The 11,225-nt window shown below is 40.6% G+C and overlaps 2 protein-coding genes across 2 annotated transcripts; one reads left to right on the top strand and one right to left on the bottom strand.

The window, feature by feature from the left end:
- The first annotated feature begins 859 nt into the window (after positions 1 to 859).
- LOC139641124 (C-X-C motif chemokine 11-1-like) lies at positions 860 to 2,408 on the top strand. The gene is made up of 4 exons (XM_071515389.1): positions 860 to 1,029; positions 1,569 to 1,692; positions 1,801 to 1,881; positions 1,993 to 2,408. The coding sequence occupies exons 1-4, from the start codon at positions 975 to 977 to the stop codon at positions 2,078 to 2,080; spliced, it is 348 nt and encodes a 115-aa protein (XP_071371490.1). The 5' UTR covers positions 860 to 974; the 3' UTR covers positions 2,081 to 2,408.
- Positions 2,409 to 4,462: 2,054 nt separating this feature from the next.
- LOC139641119 (C-X-C motif chemokine 11-1-like) lies at positions 4,463 to 5,918 on the bottom strand. The gene is made up of 4 exons (XM_071515377.1): positions 5,799 to 5,918; positions 5,119 to 5,242; positions 4,930 to 5,010; positions 4,463 to 4,818 (listed from the first exon to the last, which is right to left on the bottom strand). Exons 1-4 carry the CDS (start codon positions 5,851 to 5,853, stop codon positions 4,731 to 4,733), a joined length of 348 nt encoding a protein of 115 aa, XP_071371478.1. The 5' UTR covers positions 5,854 to 5,918; the 3' UTR covers positions 4,463 to 4,730.
- Positions 5,919 to 11,225: the final 5,307 nt, after the last annotated feature.

Below are 11,225 nucleotides of genomic sequence, written 5' to 3'. Positions count from 1 at the left end.
AAACCCTTAACTTGTCTTATTTCATTTCTTACTTTCTTACTCACTTACAATTTACAGTTTCCCATTTGGCAGACGCTTTTATCCAAAGCAACATACAGATGAGATTTGAATACAACACAAGCAAGGATCTAGTCAGGAGAGAACAATGAGAGTAAGTGCCATAAAGCTAAGTTCTGGTCCAACAGGACATAGGTGCTACGAGGCAATGCACAGAGGCAGATAGAGTTTTTTTTTGGTTTTTTTTTTATTACACACTTACTGTAAATTACCTTGTAAATGGTATTTACCATGTAAATTGTAACTCCAATTTTGGTGGTATTCATGTGATAGCTACAAACAAAAGATCACATGGTTTCTCTATGGATTGAGAGAATTCTCCGACATCTTGAGCTTATGAAACCTTTTTTTTAAAAAAACAGCTGGACAAACTGTAAAAGGCCCGGTGGTGAAGCTGACAACAAGGCTGCTCTTCTTCTTTTTTGAGAAGCTGACATTTTGTAAGAAACAAGGTTTTCACCCGACAACGATGGCATTAAACAAACGTGTGTTTACATGTCAGTAAACACGTGAAGAATGATGCATCTTGAGAATTGCAAAGCCGGCCACACTTGAGTATCATGTTTCTTACTTACTCATGTCTGTCAGAGCTAGACAGTCATATGCTTTCATTGCACACGCAGAGGCACGCTCACTTTCTGCAGCCTTGAATTACTCACTAACAACAGCTTCCCTAAACTGAAGTTTCTGCCCAAGCCGGTTCGATTCCGGGAAATCCAGTGGGTAGGGGAAGGAGGGAAGAAGGAGAGAAACGAGAGAGAGAGAAAGTATTTCAACAGTTGGACAGCCGGCTGCGTGGGTGTCTCTGAGCGTGTATAAAAGAGAGCAAAGTCTCCTCCAGTCACAACAATCACCTCAGCAGTCAAGACTGAAGACACATCCTGAGTCTGAGGCAGCATCCTTCTACAGCCGGCACAATGAACTCAGCGGTCATCGCCTCTCTCGCCTGCCTGCTTGTCCTCCATGTAGAAGGTAATGTGTCTTTTACTCAATTCAGTAAATCTAGGGAACAGCACTGCAAGGCTTTGACTTACTGTGTCTAAGTTTATGTGAAGGTATGGGGGGATTTCTGTGCCAATAATGGCAAATGTACAGTACTGTGCAAAAGTCTTAGGCACCCTAGATTTTTTATATACATTTTGTCTTAGATATTTATTTATTTGTTTTCTGCATTAGTGTGTCAGTAGACTGCTCTTTATAGTAAACTTTTTTGGTAACACTTTACAATAAGGGTCACTAGGTTAAGGGTTATTTAATGCTTAATAAGTTTCTGGTTTTTGCATTCAACAATCTTAATAATATCTGTGAACTGTAGTATTTATTTATCTTTTTCAATTTATATTTCTATGTATTTTATAACGTTTATTTTTATTTATTATTGACACAGAAATCCCTCCATATGCTCTAATTTGCACTGTTATTGTATTTCTTAGAATCTTGTTTTCCTGTTTGCATTTCACTGTAATGTACCATACCAGACCTTAACAATGCTGTATCCCTACTCTCCACAGGGCAACAACCCCTTAGATCTCAATGCCAATGTTTAAAAGGTGTGGTCAAATTCATTGACCGGAAACTCATAAAGGAGTATCGGCCACACTACCCAAGTACCTTCTGTCCACAGACGGAGCTTATGTAAGTAAATTAGCCCAAACTCATAAAACGTATTTGTTGCGATGCCATTCTTTTCATGTGCTGCTCTCCATCTTCTGTCTCTAACATTGTTCTTGTATTCCTCTCCAGTGTCACAACAGTGAATGGCAAGAAATGTCTGAATCCAGAGTCAAAACTTGGCAAGATACTCATGCAGAGTTGGAGAAACAGGTAAGATAGACTGGATTGAGCTATTAAAGACACACAAATCAATACTCATGCTCAAGGTTATTAGATCTCCATTGCTTTTTAATAATAATGCAATGACACATCTTGTTTCAGGTTTGAGAAGAACGAGGTGAGCGCCACAACTTCCGGTCCAATGGAAACTGTGACCTCAACAACAGCCCATACATCAACTCAGCTGTAGCTCTGTGGAAGAAGACTGACCTGAGCACTGCACTAGAAATGGGATTACAGCACTGAAAGACTTCTTAATCATAGCAGTTGTATGTCATTACCATGAAGCCATAAATCATGAAGCAAAGTACGTGGATCATACTGTTCAAAATGTTTTCGATGGCCAGTTATTTGTGTTCTCTTCACTGAATGTAGATGTAAATACCTAGTAGATAAATGTGTATATGTATATATTTAGGCTTATGAAACCTTTTCTAAACATTTTCTAAGTTTTTTGTATGTCTACTTTTCTATTTGTCGAAAAATAAACCATATTTTGTAATTTTTTTTGTTCTGTATTTCTATTTCTATTTATCTACTGCACCAACCACACATGGAAAGGGGGGGCTAGATGCAAGAGGGGTTCACTCACCACTGGAAGAAAAATCTCCTCAAACTTAGACATCGGAACACAAACAGACAGTGTTTTTTGTACATCCGACCAATGGAATGCCATGTGTTCAGGTGAAATAGAGCAAGTTTTCAGGCATCTCCATCAGTGCAAAAGATCCATTAAAGAGACACACCCACATAGAGAATACAAACACATGGGCCACAACAATAGTAGACAATCACAAGGAAAGGAAGACCTGATAATCAAATGACAATGAGCAACCTTTTTACATCAGTCTACACATATGCACTGCCTGTCAAAAGTTTGGGGACACCTTGCCTTTTCTAACTTTTCACAGTACTATTGATTTATCATCAGAAATATTTGCATGTATGATTTTTTTTTACAAATCTACTACTGTACATATCATCATTCTTAAGTTTCAAACATGTTGAATTAAAAACATCATCTGGCTAAAAACGTCTCATATCCCTTTTTCTTGAAAGACAGACTTCTGTGTTATGGTTAATATGCTGATTATGATCTGATTATAAGCCTATGCATATAATAGCTTAAGAACCACCACACAACTCAGTAAACACCTTGAGAGGTTGACTTGATTGTGCTTTGAAGTTGTTCTAGCTGATACAGGCTGTGGATGAGTAATGTGACAAAATAGTTGATTCCCCAAAGATATTACTATCAGTTATTACACGGCTTTGTTGAATACTCGATTCTGATTGGTCAATTACGGCATTCTACGGTCTGTTATTTCTGAATAACAGACCGCTGCTATGGACGCAGTTCTGATCATAGACTCTGGAGGACCACGTCCAATCATATCAATCCGCAGAAAGAAGTCCGGTAAATTTAACAGTTTATCTAAATTGAACAGTCAATAATTCAAGAACTTTTCTTCTACATTTTTGTTTGCACATTAATAAATCAAGAACTTTCCTTTTCTTTCACACAGTGTTTGTCATATTTATTACAGTGGATCCTTCTGTGAGAGATACAAAGTCCATGGGCTGCCTAAGAAACACTAACATCATTAACTCTCTGTAAAAGCAGTGGTAAAGGGGCTTCCAACTGGTCAAACTATTCTCAATAATAAATTTTGAGTGTCTGAATGTAAATGGAAGTATTTAGTATATAGGACAACATGGTGGCTATGTCCTGCATTTATAGCCTACATGTGTTCCATTACTGCTAGACTCCTTTTTTCATCTGTGTGCTCATTATATTGAGCTCGTATATTTCACAGGAGTAGGTCGGTCACTTTGCATTCGGGTACTTCTACCTGTTGAGAAAATGCCAACGCGCATCACAGTAAAGAACATACATTATGTTGCATGTACAGCAGAAATGTCACGTGTTTGAGGTGACAGTTCTGAAGAAGGGGCTCCTGACATCTATTGCTATTGGCCATCTGGTAAGAGGTGGGAGGAAGGGGCTTGGGCAGTACAGTGAGTTACGCCGGGTTCAGACCGCATGCGTAAGCGCCAGTTTCCTTAGACCTTTTTTGGCAGAATGATTTACTGCCATCATTTAGACAATTCACAATTTTATCATACATTTTACATAGATCATTATTGTGGTTTTGGTTCTTACAGTTAATGTTGCCACACAGAATAGCATCAAGTGGTATATCAATATTACTTAGGCTCTTATCAGTCAGTGAATTGTAATGCCAGAAGTCATCTTCTGTAAACCTAGACCAATCTAATTTCCCACTTTGTTCGTGGTTATCATAACTGATCAACTCAGGTAGACTCTCAACATTTAATATCATAGAGACAGGTATGTGATCTGTTGTGGCCATACCGTACAGGATCTCAACACTCTCTAAACAATCATGAGCATAGCTGTGCATATACAGTGATCTAGCCAAGATGTTGTATCTCTGAATTCTCTGGTACCCCCCCCCACACACACACACACACACATTTGCGTGGTTGGTGCAGTAGATAAATAGAAACAGAAGTACAGGACAAAAAAAGGTACAATAAAATATGGTTTATTTTTCGACAAATAGAAAAGTAGACATACAAAAACTGCACTAAATATATACATATACACATTTATCTACTAAGTATTTACATCTACATTCAGTGAAGAGAACACAAATAACTGGCCATCGAAAACATTTTGGACAGTATGATCCATGTACTTTGCTTCATGACTTATGGCTTCATGGTAATGACATACAACTGCTATGATTAAGAAGTCTTTCAGTGCCGTAATCCCATTTCTAGTGCAATGCTCAGGTCAGTCTTCTTCCACAGAGCTACAGCTGAGTTGATGTATGGGCTGTTGTTGAGGTCACAGTTTCCATTGGACCGGAAGTTGTGGCGCTCACCTCGTTCTTCTCAAACCTGAAACAAGATGTGTCATTGCGTTATTATTAAAAAGCAATGGAGACATAATTACCTTGAGCATGAGTATTGATTTGTGTGTCTTTAATAGCTCAATCCAGTTTATCTTACCTGTTTCTCCAACTCTGTATGAGCATCTTGCCAAGTTTTGACTCTGGATTCAGACATTTCTTGCCATTCACTGTTGTGACACTGGAGAGGAATACAAGAACAATGTTAGAGACAGAAGATGGAGAGCAGCACATGAAAAGAATGGCATCGCAACAAATACGGTTTATGAGTTTGGGCTAATTTACTTACATAAGCTCCATCTCTGGACAGAAGGTACTTGGGTAGTGTGGCCGATAATCCTTTATGAGTTTCGGGTCGATGAAGTTGACCACACCTTTTAAACATTTGCATTGAGATCTAGCGGGTCGTTGCCCTGTGGAGAGTAGGGATACAGCATTGTTAAGGTCTGGTATGGTACATTACAGTGAGATGCAAACAGCATCGCAAAGGACAAGACTCTAAGAAATACAATAACAGTGCAAAGTAACTGCAGATAGTAGAGCATATGGAGGGATTTTTGTGTCAATAATCACAAATAAACGTTATAAAATACATAGAAATATAAATTGAAAAAGATAAATAAATACTACAGTTCACAGATATTATTAAGATTGTTGAATGCAAAAAACAGAAACTTATTAAGCATTAAATAACCCTTAACTTAGTGACCCTTATTGTAAAGTGCTACCAAAAAAGTTTACTATAAAGAGCAGTCTACTGACACACTAATGCAGAAAACAAATAAATAAATATCTAAGACAAAATGTATATAAAAAATCTAGGGTGCCTAAGACTTTTGCACAGTACTGTATATTTGCCATTATTGGCACAGAAATCCCCCCATACCTTCACATAAACTTAGACACAGTAAGTCAAAGCCTTGCAGTGCTGTTCCCTAGATTTACTGAATTGAGTAAAAGACACATTACCTTCTACATGGAGGACAAGCAGGCAGGCGAGAGAGGCGATGACCGCTGAGTTCATTGTGCCGGCTGTAGAAGGATGCTGCCTCAGACTCAGGATGTGTCTTCAGTCTTGACTGCTGAGGTGATTGTTGTGACTGGAGGAGACTTTGCCCTCTTTTATACACGCTCAGAGACACCCACACAGCCGGCTGTCCAACTGCTGAAATACTTTCGATCTCTCGTTTCCCTCCTTCTTCCCTCCTTCCCCTACTGACTGGATTTCCCGGAATCGAACCGACTTATGCAGAAGCTTCAGTTTAGGGAAGCTGTTCTTAGTGAGTAATCCAAGGCTGCAGAAAGTGAGCGTGACTCTGCGTCTTTGTAATACTCATGGAGGAGAGGGAGCTTTGATGGGATGAATTCATCTCCTACAATAGATAGGTGTAATGTCCAGGGCACAAGGGTACGATTAAGTACGGTTCTAAGTAGGAAAGGCAGGCAAACAAAATATACAGTATATGAATGTACCTTTACGTCAATGACACACTGAAAATCCAAGCACATTTTGGCAATGAAAGCATACGACTGTCTAGCTCTGACAGACATGATGCAGTAAGAACCATTATACTCAAGTGTGGCCGACTTTGCAATTCTCAAGATGCATCATTCTTCACGTGTTTACTGACATGTAAACACACGTTTGTTTAATGCCATCGCTGTCGGGTGAAAACCTTGTTTCTTACAAAATGTCAGCTTCTCAAAAACGAAGAAGAACAGCCTTGTTGTCAGCTTCACCACCTGGCCTTTTTCAGTTTGTCCAGCTGTTTTTTTTTTTTTAAAAAGGTTTCATAAGCTCAAGAAGTCGGAGAATTCTCTCAATCCATAGAGAAACCATGTGATCTTTCGTTTGTAGCTATCATATGAAAAACGCCAAAATTGGAGTTACAATTTACATGGTAAATACCATTTACAATGTAATATACAGTAAGTGTGTAAAAAACTCTATCTGCCTCTATGCATTGCCTCATAGCACCTATGTCCTGTTGGACCAGAACTTAGCTTTATGGCACTTGCTCTCGTTGTTCTCTCCTGACTAGATCCTTGCTTGTGTTGTATTCAAATCTCATCTGTATGTTGCTTTGGATAAAAGCGTCTGCCAAATGGGAAACTGTAAATTGTAAGTGAGTAAGAAAGTAAGAAATGAAATAAGACAAGTTAAGGGTTTATAATGGAGAAGATTTTGTGGAGAGATCATATCATGTAAAATATATTCTGTGTGTCCCTGGGCAAAAACAGGGTAAATGATCACCATTTGGCAGCAGAAATACAAGTAAAAACAGAACTAAAAGAAAAAGCTTTAAACCTAAAGCCATGCACTAGAATTCAAATTGCCCAGTAAAATTCAGCTCTGCTCGAGCTGTTCAATCTGGACCGAATCCATGAACTAAATTCTCATGAATGCTGAGTAAGTGTTAGTTTCATTTGCTAATGTTTCCTTTCTCTTTCTCTAGTCTGTTTCTCTTCTTCAGGCCTTTAAAGGGAAATTCCCCAGACCAGGCACATGGGCTACACAGTTGGGCAGGGGAAGGGAGGGAGGAGGGTGATTTCACTTTTTACTTAATCCTGTCTGGTGGAGGATGTGTTAATCAGCTGCTGTGTGTGTTTGGTTGGAATGAAAAGCTGCAGACTCTCGGCCCTGTGTGGCACAATGTTGCCTAATATACAGATATACGCTGCGGTCGAATTGTCTTTTTGGCTTAGGAAGGTTCCTAACTGAGTGAAATGACCCGGAAGTATCTAAGCGGCAGCCATGATAAGAGCTGTTGGAATTCTCTAAATGCTAAGGAAAGGTGCTTCAGTGCTTCCTTACGTAGCTCCTTTAGCATAGGATACACTGGACCATCCTTTACGAAAGGAAAGGAGATAATGCCGTCCCACAATTCCTTGCGGCAGCAACATTTAAAGCGACGCACCATTCGGCCGTTCACAAAAACAAACGATCAACATGACCGACAAGAGACGCAGATCATCATGCAAGTTACCGTTGTTTATTAAGCATTTTCCATCTTTTGCCATAACTTGCTAATATGCTTATATGTATATCAATAGCAGTGATGCCCAGCCCGCCGCCTCTCTTCCTGACGAGCTCAACACCTTTTACGCACGGTTTGAGGCGAGCAACACCATCCCTAGTGTAAGGCTAGCAGAGGACCAGGACGACTGCACTCTGTCCCTATCAACGGCTGACGTGAGGAGAGCTTTTGAAAGAGTTAACCCTCGGAAGTCACCAGGGCCAGATGGCATTCCAGGCCGGGTCCTCAGAGCGTGCGCCGACCAGCTAGCGAAGGTATTCACCTCTATATTCAACCTCTCCCTGAACCGGTCTGCAGTCCCCACCTGCTTCAAACAGACAACCATTGTCCCCGTACCAAAGAAACCTTCCATCACCTGCCTGAATGAATACCGCCCTGTAGCACTGACCCCTATCATCATGAAGTGCTTCGAGCGGCTAGTCAGAACCCACATCTGCTCCTCCCTTCCTGACACCTTGGACCCCCTTCAATTTGCAGACCGGCCCAACAGATCTACGGACGACGCCATCGCCCTGACAGTGCACCCCGCCCGCTCCCACCTGGATAAGAGCAACACATATGTGAGGTTGCTGTTTATAGATTACAGCCCGGCATTCAACACCGTTGTGCCTGCTAAGCTCGTTCCCAAGCTCAGGACCCTGGGTCTTAACCTTTGTAACTGGATCCTGGACATCCTGACGGGCAGACCCCAGGTAGTGAGAATGGGTAACCTCTCCTCCTCTGTACTGACCCTGGGCACCGGAGCCCCGCAGGGCTGCGTACTCAGTCCCCTACTGTACGCCCTGTTCACGCATGACTGTGTGGCCACGCGCAGCTCCAACGCCATCTTTAAGTTTGCAGACGACACCACCATCTCATCTCCAACAACGATGAGACCGCCTACAGAGAGGAGGTCAGCGCCTTGACAGAATGGTGCCAGGAGAACAACCTCTCTCTCAACGTCTGCAAGACTAAGGAAATGATCGTGGACTTCAGGAAGCGACGGGGGGGGGGGGGGTCACGCCCCCATCCACATCGATGGAGCTGAAGTGGAGAGAGTCTCCTGCTTCAAGTTCCTCGGTGTGTTCATCAGTGATGACCTCTCCTGGTCCAGGCAATCGGATGCGGTAGTAAAAACTGCCCGAAAGCGCCTATACTTCCTGAGGAGACTCAAGAAGTTTGGAATGTCTATCAAGACTCTCACTAACTTCTACAGGTGCACTATTGAGAGCATTCTCACTGGCTGCATCACTACCTGGTACAGCAGCTGCTCCGCTGCTGATCGTAAGGCCCTCCAGAGGGTGGTGAAGACAGCGGACACCGTGCAAAGCATATACCTTACACGATGCCTCAGGAAAGCACGGAAAATCACAAAAGACTTCAGCCACCCAAGCTATAAACTGTTCTCACTGCTGCCGTCTGGTAGACGTTACCGAAGCATCCAGGCACGGACTACCAGACTCACAAACAGTTTTTACCCCCAGGCCATCAGGCCTCTCAACCAGCAGTGATCACATTGATCACATGATCAACTCAGTGGGTAGGAAAAAGCAGGAGTGAAAGGCCCAGGTCAGGGATTTCCTCCTACTCCTCCTCCCCATACTCACCCACAGAATAGCACTCCTACACTTTATATAATATTTAATACTCTTTTATAATATTTAATACTCTTATTCTTACTGTCCATATTGCCCATCTTTACTGGCTCTGTAACTGCTGTTAATGTTCTAATACTATGTATATATATATATATATATATATATATATATATATATATATATATATATATTTATATATATATTTTTTGCTATTTTTGCCCTTATTTGACATTTGTTTGGCTATATTTCTGGCTATTTTTTTGCTCTATTTTTTTTTGTTATTTTTGCCCCTATTTGTGACTCTTTTTAACATTTAATATTTGATATGTTTCTTTATTTTTCTCATGCCTACTACGTAGTTGTTGCTTGCCTTGTCCTAAGAATTTCATTGTTCAGAATGACCTTGTGTTATACTGTGCATTTGATAAATAAAACACTTTGACTTTTACTTAAGTTAAACCAATATGTTAAACCCATAGGCGAACTATGAACGTTACGCTGCTGTTGTAAAAAGTTAACGTTGTAGCGTAACCTCTGCTCAGTTTGCATTAGTTATTTCTTCATTCTTTGTTGTTGTATTGCCAGCTTTTAGGAATATCATTCATTCATTTTACTTAAGTTACAGATGCTTAAACTGGATCATCTCTTCAGTGGGAAGAGAAATGCAGCCAAATAGACTGGGAGTAAGTATTTGTGGATTAAAATGTTGTTATTATAAATAGGTATGGAGAATTAAGCTAATTGGGACCTACAGGCAGGTGGTGAAGGAAATGTGGCTGGAGGGGCAGGTGACTGCCATGCAGGCCTCCAAAAAGTGGGACAACTTAAAAACCAACTACAAGGTAAAGCAAATCATATGGCTGGGCACTGTGGTGGGCTAGTGTTTGTGGATATTATGTTGTACAATTAAAACATACTGCTTACATTGGCTACCCCAGCCTTCTATATGGACATGTAATGTGCCTATTAATTAGTTATCTACACATTTGATTAACTTTTCAACATTTGAGGCAAAAGCAATTATGAGTAGCCACAAAGTTGAATGGCTAGTCACAGTTAGACTATTCCATTATTGGTCACTGTGCATTCTGCCCCAACTGCCCTTTCAGTAACATTCTGTTCTCCATGGTGTTAATAGGAGTTGAAGAACCCCCCCACACCGGCACAGGCACAGACAGTGGTGAGTCCTTGTAGAAACAATGCTGACAGCTCACTGTACTTTTCCACATCAGGGATGAACTTTATATTTTCCATCTTCTTAATTTCCCCCTTTCGTCACAAACTCCCTCATATCAAAGCTGTCACGTTTATTGGTTTGTTTTCTCAGCAAGAGTTGTGACTTGTGATCAGGCAATAAATAATTTCAAGCCTAGGGGACCTAGATATCTCTCTCCCCCCCCTCTCTCTATCTCTGTCTCTTTAAATAACGACATATAGGCCTAAATAAATTAAGTAGCCTATAAATAAACAAACCTAAACATGTATCCTTGTTTACTTTTGTGGTAACTCAATAACAGACGCAATTTTCAAAAGGCAAGTGATAATTCAAAACCAGATAGATCATCATCCTACAATGTGTTGCATTTAAAACTTGTGCAGTGCAGATGGATCCATCAACAACAACAGTGAAGACCCTGGTAAGTTGATCATTTAATATATTTGTGATTCTGTGGTGATATAATGGAGATATGACCATCTATAGTGTTTTCTATGGTGTTTTCCTGTGAAATGCGCGGCAGAAAATATTGCTGAACTGTGGAGAAAACATTATAGGGATATTT

The sequence above is a fragment of the Centroberyx affinis genome, unplaced genomic scaffold, assembly GCF_046629955.1.
Source record: "Centroberyx affinis isolate AG114_WGS23_722 - 3 ecotype Tasmania unplaced genomic scaffold, CSIRO-AGI_Caff_v1 ptg000027l_1, whole genome shotgun sequence".
Lineage (NCBI taxonomy): Eukaryota > Metazoa > Chordata > Actinopteri > Beryciformes > Berycidae > Centroberyx > Centroberyx affinis.
The sequence above is the reverse complement of the archived record's forward strand: the minus strand, read 5'-3'. Positions and strand labels throughout refer to the sequence as shown.

Coding starts and splice junctions, on each gene's coding strand:
- LOC139641124 (XM_071515389.1), top strand. CDS start 975: ATGAACTCAGCGGTCATCGCCTCTCTCGCCTGCCTGCTTGTCCTCCAT. Junction 1,693..1,800: donor TGTCCACAGACGGAGCTTAT/GTAAGTAAATTA, acceptor ATTCCTCTCCAG/TGTCACAACAGTGAATGGCA. Junction 1,882..1,992: donor ATGCAGAGTTGGAGAAACAG/GTAAGATAGACT, acceptor ATCTTGTTTCAG/GTTTGAGAAGAACGAGGTGA.
- LOC139641119 (XM_071515377.1), bottom strand. CDS start 5,853: ATGAACTCAGCGGTCATCGCCTCTCTCGCCTGCCTGCTTGTCCTCCAT. Junction 5,243..5,798: donor GCTTGTCCTCCATGTAGAAG/GTAATGTGTCTT, acceptor TACTCTCCACAG/GGCAACGACCCGCTAGATCT. Junction 4,819..4,929: donor ATACAGAGTTGGAGAAACAG/GTAAGATAAACT, acceptor ATCTTGTTTCAG/GTTTGAGAAGAACGAGGTGA.